General features: G+C 42.6%; 1 protein-coding gene across 8 annotated transcripts in view; it reads right to left on the bottom strand.

The window, feature by feature from the left end:
- Positions 1–3,854: 3,854 nt before the first annotated feature.
- The window catches only part of ATRX (ATRX chromatin remodeler), an 81,524-nt gene continuing 70,352 nt past the window's right edge, over positions 3,855–15,026 (bottom strand). For all 8 annotated transcript variants that reach the window (XM_061361851.1, XM_061361848.1, XM_061361846.1 and 5 more), the window contains 5 exons: positions 10,676–10,825; positions 9,735–9,860; positions 8,284–8,379; positions 7,592–7,720; positions 3,855–6,776 (listed from right to left, as the gene is read on the bottom strand). In XM_061361851.1, the coding sequence (XP_061217835.1) occupies positions 6,498–6,776; positions 7,592–7,720; positions 8,284–8,379; positions 9,735–9,860; positions 10,676–10,825 (780 nt within the window). In that variant the 3' untranslated portion in view covers positions 3,855–6,497. The remainder of the gene's footprint in view (positions 6,777–7,591; positions 7,721–8,283; positions 8,380–9,734; positions 9,861–10,675; positions 10,826–15,026) is intronic.

A 15,026-nucleotide genomic window follows, 5' to 3' on the forward strand; every position in this document is an offset into this window, starting at 1 on the left:
TGCTGTGGATTAACTGCCCCATCAAAACTGAAGTGGAGAAACAGCTGGAGCATCTGCTGAGCATCTGGATGGACCCATCATTCCTGCAGTAAAACCACCACATCTCACCCAAGACTCACCTGAAGCATCCTGGACAATCAGTGGTGAAACTATAGAAAACAAGAAAAGCAATTTCTAAACCCTCTCATTTTTAAGGAATTACTATGGATGAAGACCATCCCTGCAGGCACCGCTTGGACTTGCACATCTGCATGGCATTTTCCTCGACAGAAGCTGTCTGGTCCCACAATCCCACCACATTTCCTCTGTTCCAGGGCAGCTCCTGCCTTCTGTTAGGCTCAACCAAACTTGCCTCCAGTAGCCCCCAGCCAGCCCCACATTTGCAACCTCCTCTTGTCAGGCTGGCCTGGCTGGGGATGCTCATGGTGAAGTCTTTGCTCTGCAGCTCACCCCATGGTGACACTCGTGCCACACATCTGCCCTCGCTGCCTACTCGAGATGTCACAGAGCTGCCAGGGAGGCTTCAGGAATGATCCCAGTTTACTTTTCTGTCCCCTGTGACCAGCAGAGAGGGTTTGTAGCAGTGGTGGGAGCAGGAGTGTGTAGTTGCTGGAAGCACTCTACACCACACAGGAGACGTTGGCATGAAAGGCGGTTCTCCAGAGCATGCAAAAATAGGTACAAACACAGCTGTAGTGGCCTTGAGTTGGGGTTTTCCTTATCACAACTGCACCTTTCACAGTGCTGTTCCTAACAAAGCAATCGAGGTGAAATCTGGGCTCCTTCAGCTTCAAGCCTATGAATTCCAGGACGATTTCACTGACTTAGGGATCATCCACAGCAGCTTCTTCCTGAGCTGTGCTGCTAACAGAGCAGCAGCCCAGGAGTCCAGCTCTGCTTCTGGCTATTCACTGCCTCTTATGCCACCTCCTGCATCCCTGCCACGTCCCTTTGCTGTCCCAGCAGCTGGGTGCAGCCACCAGGCTGTGACTGCAATGAGGTGATCTCAGGAGCTTTACCTGGAATGATCCAGCCACAAAGGAATTTAATCCTGTGTTTGAAAGGAACCGTGTTTATTTACCTTCTTCCTCTGAGTCACTGCTGAAACATCTCCTCGTGAGCACGCCTGCTCCTAGAAAGTGTCCTGAGGAGGACTTGTGCTGACCTTCCCCTGCGCAAAGGGAAATCCCTCAGACCTCCAGCTTTGCTCTGCCTCCCTGGGATGATCCTGCCTTCGCTTTCCACTGCGCCTGAAGATAAATCCAGTGGTTAAGATCCTGCTGCTCTTCTTCAGAACAAAACCTGATCTCAGCAATGCCAAGTTCTTCACCCACTGCAAAGGGAGCTGATTTGGTCCATGGGGACAATGTGGTGGACTTGTATGTTTGATACCCAGATCGAAGAGCTGCCTCCTGCCATGAAAGGACACACAGGAGCAAGGGATGGCATTAAACACCTTTTCAGGACCTGGGTTCAGAAAAGAACGACCCTTGCAAACAATAAAATCCACACAGAATTTGCTGGAAACCCCTTGGTGAAGGTTGGTGTCACCTCCCATGGGGGACATTGTGCAAAGGTGGAGTTCTGCACTGCAAAATCCCACCCAAAGGTTTGCTTCCAGCAGGAATTTACTGGGTTTGGTTCTGGTTCAACACAATATCGTAGGCAGGAGTAACCTGGCTGAGCTGGGAGGGGAGCGGCAGCAGCAGAATTAACAACTGCAGACTCTGGCTGCGTTCCGAGCAGCACAGGGTGCAGGCGGCAATGGGACACGCTTGCTTCTTGGCCTGTCCTGCATGGAGGAGGCTGCCACCTTGTCCAGCCGTTATCCCACCAGTGCCTGGAGATGCCGACTGCTCCTTCGGCTTGGAGGCTTCCACAGGGCTGGCAAATGGCCCCTGCAGCCGGGCTGAGGTGGGTCTGCTCCAGTGACGGGCCCTGCTCCTGCGGGGAGAGTTTCAGAGGAAAACACGTTTGTGATGCTTCAACCCAAGAGACTTCCTCGTAAATTAGCAACAGGAAACGTTGATGTGTTTGGAATCTCAGCTCAGTTTCTGCGTCTTTCAAAGTCACAACGGAGCTGAAAAACTCCTCCCAAAGGGAAGGCAAGGGTGGCTAGTGCAGGCAGTGGCCGTGGTCCCACTGCACCTTTCACCCCCAATGCTGTTTTACACCCCAAAAGATGTGGGTCTGAAAACCACAGTAAATAGGACAAAAGACTTTCAACCCTGCCCCTTCCACCCAGAGGGGTGGGCATGTTGGAATGGAAACCTTATACCGGGAACAGCTGTGCAAAGCAGGAGGGTGGATGTCAGCAGCAAAGAGACGGGCAATGTCTTGAGTGTCTCTACAGCGGGGTGCAGAAACAGAAGGGAACCCTCTGTATGAGGCCAACACAGCATCAGGCACAACACAGCCCCAGCAAATGCATCCCTCTCCCCAGCTTTGCTGTGTGATCCAAGGTCTGGGAGGGGACTGAGGAGACAGACCTACAAGGGGCAATGCACATGTGGCCTCAGGGATGTCCCTATGGGGACACTGCAGAGCTATCCTGGGTGGGACATGTGGCTCAAGGCTCGTTCCTACACGGAGGGGGAAGGAACAGAGGCACCAGGGAGTCACCTTCTCTGGAGTACGTGATGGAGAAAGCAGCTGAGCACAGATGTGAGAGGTGAGCACTTCCCTTGTGCTCACATTCCTGTCCTTCTCCAGGGCAGCATCACCCTCCTCTGGTCACCTCCAGGCCCTTGTCACCAGGCACAACAGTTACAGGAGCTGTGCCTGGATGAAAACCACCCGCCTGCACCTCAGGGCAGCACAGCTCTCCCACAGACTCACCTGGGTGGTGTCCTACTGCTGCTCTGTGCTGGGACACATCTCCAGGGTGGACTCCCCAGCGCAGAGGGCGCACATGGGGCTATGTCCCCACCTCAGCAGGAATGGGAAGTTCAAGACCCTGAGCGCTTCATGGCAACACTGGCAAACATCTCGAGCTGGGCGCATTCAGGACATCTGTCTCTGCATACATGGCGACAATTTATCGAACTCCAACCGTCTTTTTGCTTGACCTGATGAATTTAACTTCTATTTACTCTGCTCAGGGTGGTTTTGCTTTTGAGGTAAAGACAAAAGACCCCACACGGTAAGCTCAGCGCTGGAGCCCCTTGCAGCCCTGCTTTGTATGAGGTTGTAACCAAATTAAAGCTACAGGGACATTTAAAACCACGTTGCCCAGGCTGCCCCTTACAGCACAATATGAGTGTTTTCATACCAGACATGATTGCCACGGCATCTGTCCTTTCTCAGCTCCCAGCACATCCAGCTGTACCTCCCCAGCAGATGCATCCGGGGCAGCGATGGGGCTGCAGCCCTGGCCAGGAGCTACCAGAGAACTTCAGGTACAGGGAACAAGTATAGGGGCATATTCAAAACACAACTCTCACACTGGTTTTTGCATAGGGAGGGTTATTTCTTACCCAGTGGGTGGGATTTAATAACTAAGAAAGGGAGAAGTACAATTATAAGGATAAAATACGTAATTAGGTTCTTCTAATTGGACCAAGCAGAACATCAGCTCACACACAATGCTGCATCATGGCTGGGTGATAACTCACTCTGTTTTTAGCAGACAGACTGGCTGCAGAAGCTGTTACTAATTAATGTAATTAGAAAACTGGGACCACAACCACTTCCCCTCAATGACATTAATGGCTACATCCAGTAACGGGTACCTCTCACTGCAGCAAAACTCAGAGCTTCAACTCGCGGAGCGGTTCTCAAAAGCCACGTTCGCTCTCGGCCCGTTTCCCTGCGGCGTTAACCCTGCATTGTGAATGTAGCACAAGGCACGTTGATGTATTTTGGTCACTTTATTAAATGAGATATTAAATAGTTTCAGTTTCAACTACTAAACAGCACTTTGAATGGTGAAAACACAGATAGTATATCGTCATACTTGAATGCTTCTTCTCTTTAAAAACACATTTCCAGTCCTTATATATATTACAAAACAGCCTTAGAGGAAGAGGGGACACCTTTTCTATAGTACTTAAGATATTTAATACAGAACTGAAAAGCCATCTAATAGAAACAAAGGCAAGTCTTCACAGCTGTATGATTTCAGCAGCCAAAGCTGGTTGATGGACTGAAACATTACTATACAACTGGGACAAAACATATACAATATCACAATACTAAGCAAAAACGCTTTACATCCAAAGGAATAAACAGGTTACAAAATGTGGAGAATTTAGCAGGCAAAACTGTATTACAAGCAACATTTTTATTCGTCATCTTAAGCCATTTCATCTAGTTAAAACATCAAAAACAAATACAAAAATGAGCCTTTTATTATCTTATTGATGTACGTTCTGTCTTTAAATATTTGTTAAAGCTTGATGTTATACTCAAAGCACATTGTTATGCAGCTAAAATGTCAAGTGAGAAACATGTATGCAAAGTGGTCCAAGGGTTATTTCAATGCTTATCTCTGATTTCTTCTTAGGTGGTTAGTCTTCTGTTATCCATAGCTGTGTCCAGAATGAAAAAAAATGTGCCTTTAAATGTTGCCTAAAACTTCCACATTTAAGTCTTTGAGTTACTGTAAAACTCCACTGAACATTCCCAGGTTTGGTAGAAAGGGTTTCTCTAGCTCACGACACGTAGGAGTATCAGTGAGAGTTGCCCAGAGTACATTTGCCTTCAAATGTTTGTCTCAAAAGTCTCACGTCTTGTTTCTTCTCATGTGAACACATCTCTTTTTTGCCCCCCTCCCCCCCCCCCCATGGAACTGCAGAACTGGCAAAGCACTCAAACATACTGAGGTTCTCTTGTGGTATCTTGTAATAAGAGTCCAAGACAGCAACTTGTTAGCTGGCTTTGCAACAGGTCAAACAAGCTGTTCAGATCGCAAACCAAGTTTCAATCGCAAACTGAATTCTTGTGTAAGATCTGCATATTTAGATGCAAAAACCCACTTGTCCATTCAGGGCAAGAACTCAAACTCCTGCAAGAAACTTCCCAGAAACCAGAACACTTTTCAGTTCACGTCAGCAAGTCAGAAGAGCCCAGCAACGTCTGGAGCCAAGGCCTCCATCCGCTTGTTCCTCCAGAGCTCTCTGTAGTCGATACACCATTGCCTCAATGTTCCTATCACTTACTTTTATCCCCAGATTTACAAACTCTTTTTTTTTGGGGGAGGCAAAGAATCAACCAAACTATATGCAAAGAAAAAGCCTATTTGTAGGTCTTCACAAGAACCAAAAAGAGTGGGTAAAGGGAGTGCTAATGATACATAACAAACCAGAAATGTATCCATGGTCTACACAAAAAGAACCAAAACAAAATCAAGCTATTTGTGTATTAATCATGTTTTCACACAAAACGGAAGGGGATGGGGAGGAGTGCATAACCAAAACTCTAACCTAATAGAGGAAAAAGGTATTTTGCTGTTCTGGCAGCTCTGGTAGTTACAATAGCACTTTTCTTTGCATCAATTTTGTATCAGCAATGGTTCTGCCATTTTAAAGTTGTTTTATACAACAGGGTTTGACCCTGGCCACTGTCCTTATTTTTAACCCCCAAAATACCAGGAATTTAATTGTCTTGGCCTGTCTCCCACTGCCGGCAATGGGAAAAGACAGTAGCACCAGCATTAAGGAGTTAACAGAAATGTGCTTCGTACTGGACTCCACGTAGAGTGAATTCGCATGTGAAGGAAGAACATCTCCAACTAAGATCATCACTGGTTATTCCATCACACAGAACTGAAAATAAAAAATGGCAGAAGACTGGGGAAGAGCAATGGCCTTCCCCAAGTCACTAGAGTTAAGGCTGTGTACACAGTTTCGATGTAACTGCACGACTCAAAAGTTTCAGAGTAGTAGTATTTAAGAATATTGCACTCAATTCTGTTCCAAAGAGCATTTTTAGTTGTTTCATTCAGCATAGATGACAGAGTACGAGTCCAGACCTCAGTCAAAAGGGAACTAGACTATTTATCTTGTAATATTCCCATTAATATAAAGAAATGGGTAAGCAGAAAAGTATTCCATAATTTGAGGAATCAACTCTAATCAAGAACTCAGCTGTTTACAATTCACATATGGTATATACTGAAACATACAGACCTGCAGTCCTTCCTAAGCTTCTCAAATCTGATGACAGCTTCACAGCCACTAAAAGCAAGCATAGGAGTTTAGACAGGAAACCTGTGGAGATGCTACTGTTACGGGAGGACTTGTTTTCACTGAAAACAACTTGTTATCTCCTGTACTCAACATATGTAAGAAGATTCTAGGCAACATCACTGACAACAGGGAAAACATTATGTCCTAGTTAAACAAAGCTGAAACACTAATATGGAACATGGCATTAAAGGGGACCAACCAAACTATTTTTTACCTTTTTTACAGTTGAGTTCTGTTAAGCCATTGATTCCTAAAAAAATAAAAGTTCTTTCTCTGATTTTAACAATCCTTTAGGCTTTTAGTGCAAAATCACATTGATTTCCCTTGGGAAGGCCCTGGATTTTTGCCTCTCATTGGGGGTGGTGCTCGTTGTAATGGTGGTGGCTGCATACCACCAGACACTGACTGATACATTCCTCTCATATCTATCTGTTGGTAGTTGGAAGGATTCATGATTAAATTTGGAGGCTTTGGCATCATGAGGTGACTCATTGCTGCTTGCTGGTACGACATCTGCTGCTGCTGCTGCTGATTGTACTGCTGCTGTAGTCTTCTGTTCATAAGTATCCTCTGAACGCAACCGATCAACTGTGAAGGGAAAAGCAGAGCTGTTGTAAGTGCCTGCCTCAGTGCTGCAAGTATCAGGTTCAGAGTTAAAATCAATTAGTTAGGGATAGGGTGGCTGAAGAAAAAAGCACCATTGTTATCACCATCACTAACGTGATGGTATTCACAAGTTGATTACTGTAGAAACCATTTAGTAACACCATTTAAGGCTAAGTTCTCTTAATGACTTGACTATTGTATTGCTTGCAGCATTTAGGTAAGTTGCTATGGCAACACGCACCATACTGTGAAATTATTCCCAGGTATAAGTTACAACATTATTTGTCAGATACCATTCATCTTCCCTTCCAAAGTGCTGCGTGCAGACTGTCACTAAATGTTTGCCTAAGAAAAAGGTCTTCCCATTGACATCACATGAGCATCTTTCAGATTCTGCAGAATAATTCTAAGATGAAAACACATTACCAATACTGTTTGAGATTTGTGTTTCATGACGTTGGTTTCTGAGCTCTCTCTGGGAATCAGGTTTCTCTTTAAGCCTCACGACCTTCAAGCAAACTACTCCAACAGAAAAATCTGGTATTTCTTTTAATGAACTTCTCATGGATTCTCCTTTGACCAGGCTGAGCAATGCAATCCAACACACTGCAGAAGCCAGCATTTCCCCACGTCACAATGCCAGCAAATACCTGGCCCACTGAAACACACGTTCTGCAAGTACGTATTTATCTAGCTAAACACATACTCTGATTTTATGAGCACACACATGCACAGTCCATACTCAACATCCCAGTCCACACATGGGCAGTTGGTCAAATAGGTATGAGATACTTTACCATTTGTTGTTTAGTAAGGACGTCGTTATAGATGGCTTCTCGGCGCTTGACATCAAGCTCCTGGCTTGCCTGTCTGCTTAGTGCCAGGGCCTGTACTTGGCTCTCCGTGAGGGTTACATTTTCTTTCCACTGAAAAGGAGAAAAAACAAAAACCTTATGGGCACTACTCATTTTAACAGCAGCGTAATGGTAACTGAGGTCTTGCATTATGTTCAGAGTTGCATCAGGAGTTAAAACACATCCCAGTTTCCAATAAATGCAAAGTTATACTTCACCAGAATCAGAACTATGAGTTACTAGTTCTTCTAGTTGCTAAGTAAGGTAATACACCTCTTGATTATCAGAAGCCAGTGAGAAATATGGCAGACCTTGATAGATAAGAACAAGCTATAGGAAATGCATCTTATTTATGCATAAGTATTATTCTTATTTGTAGAAAACCAGCATTTTCAGAGTGTGGCAAATAATTATGGTTCTAAGCTGCCAGTCCTCTAAAGCTCTATGTCATCTAGATACCATCGAGGGTTACTACAAGCTGCAGGGATAAAGGTCAATACAACCTGGAAACTATATTAATTAATAATGAAATTAATTAGCTGAATGACTACATACAATAGTTGTTTCTTTCTCTGACACTATTTAACATTTTTCCCATGTCCTGATCTAAACCAACAGTTATCCATTTCACTCACTATGGTTGAAATGATGTCTTCAAGGGGCTGAATTCTTGCTGCAGTTACACTGTTGGTTGCTTCCACAACTTTCTCTCTTCCTTGATTAATAAGGTCCTGAGGAAACACCACAAATTAATTATAAAGCACAGGTACAAAGAACACATTTGTCATCCTTCTGTAAGTTTTAATAATTTTTACCTTTTGTACCTAGACTTTAATTACTTTTCCCTCCCCGTCTGCACAAGTCAGTGAGTCTCAGCTTCCACACAAGTGAATTTCAGCACAGAGTAACTGAACAGCATGAATAAATCTGCCACCTTATTCAGTGGGCAGTATTGGTAAAAAGCTCTTCTCGTACCCAAAGGTTTCCAGATCATAAAAGGAGCATGCCATTTCTACCCAGGCAAATTTTCTGTAGTACTGGCTTTGATGCTGTCACACTTTCAACTCATTCTGTGTGCTCAAAACATTACATATTATGTTAAATTATCTGTTTTAGCATAATGCTGGCATATATTGTGTATTACTGCTCAGGTTTCCCTGGTCTACACACTTTTTCAATCCTTTAGCACAGGCTCGCCCCAGACTCTAGTAGGTACTGCAAGACCTACTCTGATAAGAACTGCCAACAACATTCTGCAGTTTATAGCATGGCATCTTATTAGGAAGGAACACCCTCAACTACTTCAGCTAAGAAGGTAGACCAGGACCTGAGATGACTGAGGAACAGAGCATAGAAACATAGCATAGTTAGGGTTGGAAAGGACCTTAGGATCATCCAGTTCCAACCCCCCTGCCATGGGCAGGGACACCTCATACTAAACCATGCCACCCCAAAAATACTGCTAAAACCTCTGTGGAAAACTGCCATTTTTATCCTGCATGTAAATGATGCATTACCTCAATTTGTAGCACATACAGATCTTTTTGAGAAGTAAAAAATCCCAAGCATTAAATGAATTAATTGCTATTAATGAGCAACCAAAGACAGAAACAAGCATGCTCTCTACTCTCTGATGAGTTATGATGGCCCACTCAAAACCGACTCAGGAACTAATGCAGCTGTTTCAAGAAACAAAATAGCAAAAGGTTCACTCTTTGGCAGCTTTTAAACCACCTGTTCCACACTATTTTAATCACTTCTACTCAGTACAGGGATTATGGGTTCTTTCCCATTCCTTCCTGGGCAGAAGGCAGATGGAGGGAGAAAGCTACATATGGTAATTAATGTCTACAAAGCATGCAGTTAACCTTCCAGAATCCTGAGGTACTACTACACAGGTATACGTTTATGTGCCTACAAGTTAGACTTCAATATAGCCATGCACAAAAAAAGCCCTTTTAGAAATAGGATACAATAATGTAAATATCAAGACGTTCAAGAATGACATTATCCATTATTGATGACAGAAAGAAAACATGTATGCTTGGAGCAACACAGACGTTACACTACTTGCATTGGTACCTACCTCCAGCTGCTGATTACTCATGGCTGACAGAGCACCCAAATTGAAAGGAATATATGGAGTTTGAGAGTTGAAGTTTGTGGGAAGCATATTGGTCCCAGCTGGCATGTTGAAACGCATGGTCAAGCCCTTAAAGACACAAAATGCAATTACATTAGAATAACTCCGCTAATTCATGGCCTTCTATAATGATCCATGAGATACCATGCACAGACAAACCAGCCCTTATGGAAGGCTACAAGCCCTGCACACTGCCCATGAAGGCCAACCTCAATATATTGAAGATCCTTTCCAAACCTCAACTCAAAAGGACATTTTAATCAAAGAAGAACCGAAGTTCCAGACTTAACTAATACTGGAATTTAGCTCAGTTATTTGGCACACCAAGAAAAGAAAATGACCAAGGCTTATCAGTGTATCTTAAATTAAGATTCATTTTTATACTGCAAACCCACTACTTAATGTTGAGTTTGACCTGACTTTAATCAGATTTTGATGAAGTGAAATGCACAATTTATAAATAAATTATAAATATAAAGCTCATCTCCCACATGGATTTCTCACAGGGCAATTTTAGTGCTTATGGTATTATGTATCTTCCTATTTCTTCTCCCTCACAAAACCTTTTTCCAATACTCCATTTCATTTGTCATTTGTTCACTCATGATGGTCATTGGCAATTTATACTTTGACTTTTTGTACCTTCAGATGACTGCTCAGATCTGCATACCAAACTTGGCCTTTCCAGGAATTTTCCGTTAGACTCCAGTTACACCAAGTTATCATATTCCTTTTAGAGTAAAAAATCCCAAACCTGTAGCCAATTTATCATTTTATTCATTCTGCCACCTGCTTAAATATCAAATAAACAAGACACCAGGAATAACAGGGAAGAAAAAAATAGCACAAGCCTTTTCTCATGTTGTAAACCTGATTAGTTTTACCTTCTTTTCTGCTTCATATTCTGCCCATGCTGCCTTCCTTTCTTCTTCAGTGAGTTCCTCTTCCTCCTTATGGTCCAGGAGTGAATCATGTTCGTGATATCCAACTATATACTCTTTATGGATTTGAAGCAATTCGGCCAGAATTGTATCCTGTTCAAATGAAGAGGCAACAAAATGAGAAGTCACTCAAGAGCTCTACTCTATTCCTTGTGCATTCCCAACTTACTGCTCCGATCCCGCTTCACAAAGAGCAGCTCAGACCACAGAGAAACAGAATTTCAAAATCACTTAAAAGTACAATTTTGCTCAGAGGGAGGGTAATGGATTAACAATCTGTTACAGAGATGACAGTCCAATCGCTTAATGAACCACAGGAATGCACTTGGATTCCACAACAATAAATGTACTTTAAGAACCTAAAAAGAATGGAATGTGCTCAATGATTTTTCCTTTGCTTAGGCTGGATACCTGAGAGGACCTATCAATAATCTGCATTTACCATATAGAAAGAACACCTCTACTGGATTTAAAAAGCTAAGTAGTACTTTGGTCAATCAACTGTCCATCAGCATTCAACAGAAGATACATGTCAAGATAAACAGTCCCTTACCCATCTGGGCTAAGAAAGGTCAAATCACTGCTATAAACTGGATTTGATCAGCAGGTTGCAATTTAGACCTCTATAATCCACAATACCCCTAACACTTAACTGCTTTTATGGTTAACAAAGATATTTACGATGTCCTTTATAATGGCAAACTATTGTGAAGGTTTTGTCCACAAGCATAGTAACATTTTATATACATGTATCTGTACTTATATATACACATGTATACACACACATACATATCTGTATCTATATCCAGTATAGCTCAGCATTCAGTCTAAGTTTCCTAATACAAAAAATGATACATAAATACTCTTAGTGTTTTTTGAATGCAGAGTTACCACCATGTTGAACATTCCCTAAATGAAACAAAACTAGACGCTAACCACAACAGTAAGTAGGAACTTAATGATCTTAAGGTCCTTTCCAACCCTAACTATTCTATAAGTTGCTACTGCCCTTGTTCTGGACTGCAGATGCCACATGACCATAGATCATGGTCTCAATGAAAAACCGATAGAAAAACAGAGAAAATGAATGTGGAAAGCTGGTGTTTCCAAGTAGGTAGTAATGGGTTTGCAAAACTCATTCTCACCGAGTCAACAGTTCAGTCTCTACAAAATATTCCCAAAGGCGATGCCTCATTGTTAGAATCATAGAATCACAGAACAGTTAGGGTTGGAAAGGACCTTAAGATCATCAAGTTCCAGCCCCCCTGCCATGGGCAGGGACACCTCACACTAAACCTTATCTCCCAAGGCTTTGTCCAACCTGGTCTTGAGCACTGCCAGGGATGGAGCATTCGCAACCTCCTTGGGCAGCCCATTCCAGTGCCTCACCACCCTAACAGGAAAGAATTTCCTCCTTATATCCAATCTAAACTTCCCCTGTTTAAGTTTGAACCCATTACCCCTTGTCCTATCACTACAATCACTAATAAAGAGCCCCTCCCCAGCATCCCTACAGGCCCTCTGTGTCAAAATAAAGGTAATGCTGCGAGGATGAAGGAACACATGCTCTACAAGACTACTAAACCCCACTCATACTGCACTGCAGGATGCCCATTTTGGAGATCATTACTGGACATGGTTAATTTTTAAATGCACTCGTACCACTGATGAGCTTGCAGAAATCAGAAAGCTCCAATGCACCCCAGCACTCAGACAAAGGTTCATAAGACAAAAACATTACCTCACTGAACTTTTGGGCCACCCCTGAAATGAATTCCAGTGAATACACTTTTTGCAGTACACGAACACGTACAGACCCACTCCACATGGTGCCTTTATTCTGCAAGGCGTTTGTACAAACAGGAATATAAACTGTCCTACCTTGATATTTTATGATCTAGATAGAGCAGTGATTGGAAAGAATGGCTTGTACCCACAAGCAAACAGATTTTTGCAACACTGGGAACTGCATGCGCTAGTCCTGACCAGCGGTTTTGTCACAACAGCTACAGACGTTTGCTTTCTGCATGTGTTGAAAACTCCATTATGTTAACCCATTATGTCTTTGTTTCATCCTTCTATCTGGTCTCACTAAATCTGAATCAATGCTTTCAATGCTTTCATCACTAGCTCCTCAACACAATATTCAATGCAGTAACTGCAGGACTAATGGCACAAGGACAAATAATGGTTTTGGGGTGGTGGGAGAGAAGGCAGAGCAAGAAAAGGGATGCAGCAAGAGGATATGACAAAAACATTTAGAGGAAGTAGGTGAAGAAGTCAAGCAAGCTAACAGAAGTGCTCTCAGCATACCATAGCTGTACATCAGCATGTGAGCGCTCCCGGACATGCATATACATTAACTTCCATGGTAACACTACTATTGAAAACAATACTGATATATAATCCACACTCACTCAGCCAGCACAGCCTTCAAAATTTGGTTTACATTACATCCAACTGTGTGTTTGCTTTGCTTTGTCTAAACTTTATTTTGCATTAACTTTAATGATGGAGCTTGAAAACTGGGATGTGGAAGGTGCTGCCATTGAGTTTAATTTTACAATGATAAAACCAATAAATTCTACATTATACACACAAAAAAAAAAACCCACCAGAATAAGTATTCCCTTCCTTTTTTTAGCCTGTTGGTAGAACAATGGTTATCAACTGGTTTATCCAGATGGAATCCTGGTGATGAATGAAAATATGAAGAGATACTGAAAAAAAAAAAAAGGCTCTGAATTTTAAAATAAGGTTTGTCTTTTTAAAATCCTGATGGAAAGAACATGCTATGGAGAGACAAATGGATCAGAAAGGAAATCTTCCATGAAGGACTATGAGCTCTGCTGTAATTCATAAACAAGTTTTTCCTCAACCAATTGAACACTTAATATCAGGGTTAAAAATAAAAATGAATTTAAATAAGCAGCAAATTATTCTGATTGAGATCAACAGCCTTCCAAATTCAGAGTTATCCCCCAGTATGGAACTACAGTAAAACACATGCCCTGGCTATGTCCTGAGGTAGTATAAAGTAATGATATCCTATATCCAACTGAATCCCAACTATTATTTTAATCTGCTTTTCCCATCTGCATTACATGACCTCAAGCAAGCCAAGTTTTCATTCCACATAAAAATGTGACTGTGACTCCAATCCACTGAACACGCTGATGTGGGGAAGAATAAGCAAGGAACAGAGCATGCAAAGCGCCAGCTTCGAGGGACAGGCAGTGCCCCATTTTGTCATTGCCCAGCTCCTACCTCACCCACACTGGTCTGAAACATGCAGTGCACTGGCCAAGGTAAGCCACAAGGACTGCATTGATCACTGAGTCCAGCTATCAGTGCTTGTGATGAAAACCCTTCTTCGTGTTAGCTCCCACCAGCCAAGGCTCCCCCAGCACACAATCATTTGGGAGCTGAGTGTTAAGAGGCTGTGAGAGCCTAAGTTAAGAATTTAAACCAAACCAAACCAACAAAGCAATAGCCCAGTCATAAATCAGACTGATTAAAAAAAGGCACCAGGTCCACTGTTAAATTCAGAGCAAAGTAAAATGTAGCACCCAAAATACAATCACAATAAACATAATTTTCTCACTTCACCATCTTTTCCTTTGAATTGCTACTCTACAGAAATAATAACAAAAACTGCTTATACCAGTGGTCTGTGTTAGATAATGAGTCACTACAGCTGCATAAAGCTCATGGCCCATGTACACTAATTATTTCTAGACTTAAATACAGCAAATTTGCCTGGTTACTCAGATTTAAGACACCCGTTCACCTTTCTTGGACTGAATTTCTAAAGCAGATGAATGAACTCTTTGCAAGGACTTCAACTTTGCAAGGACTGCAGATGAATGAACTCAAGCAGTGGAAGTTAGGACCAACCTAATAATTCATGTGAGCAACATTCTTAATACAAAGACTTTGTTAAAACCAAATATTCACACTATTTAAGGGTGTTTCAGAGGGTAAGGGCAGAGAAATGGCACTATGAAGTTATGGTTGTTAGGGCAAGAAGCATTTCCCCTGAGAACCACACACACTGGTTCCTCAGCACTCACTGGCAACCTGAAGGTCTTGTTTGGACCACAAAGGGCAGAAAACTACTGCTGAAATTAAAACTGGTGATGAGCTTCCACGAAAACTGCACACTGCCCATCTGCCATTGACTTCTACATGGAACATTCAACATCTTTCCTCTTCCTAAAACGCTGTTTTCAAACAGCTTTGCACCCATGTTCCAAGGGTTAGGGTGCATTCAAAACGTCTGAAAGAACAGGTA

This window comes from Neopsephotus bourkii, unplaced genomic scaffold, assembly GCF_033783945.1.
Source record: "Neopsephotus bourkii isolate Nb327-2 ecotype Australia unplaced genomic scaffold, CSIRO-AGI_Nbou_v1 NB_1067, whole genome shotgun sequence".
In the NCBI taxonomy this organism is placed as follows: Eukaryota; Metazoa; Chordata; class Aves; order Psittaciformes; family Psittacidae; genus Neopsephotus; species Neopsephotus bourkii.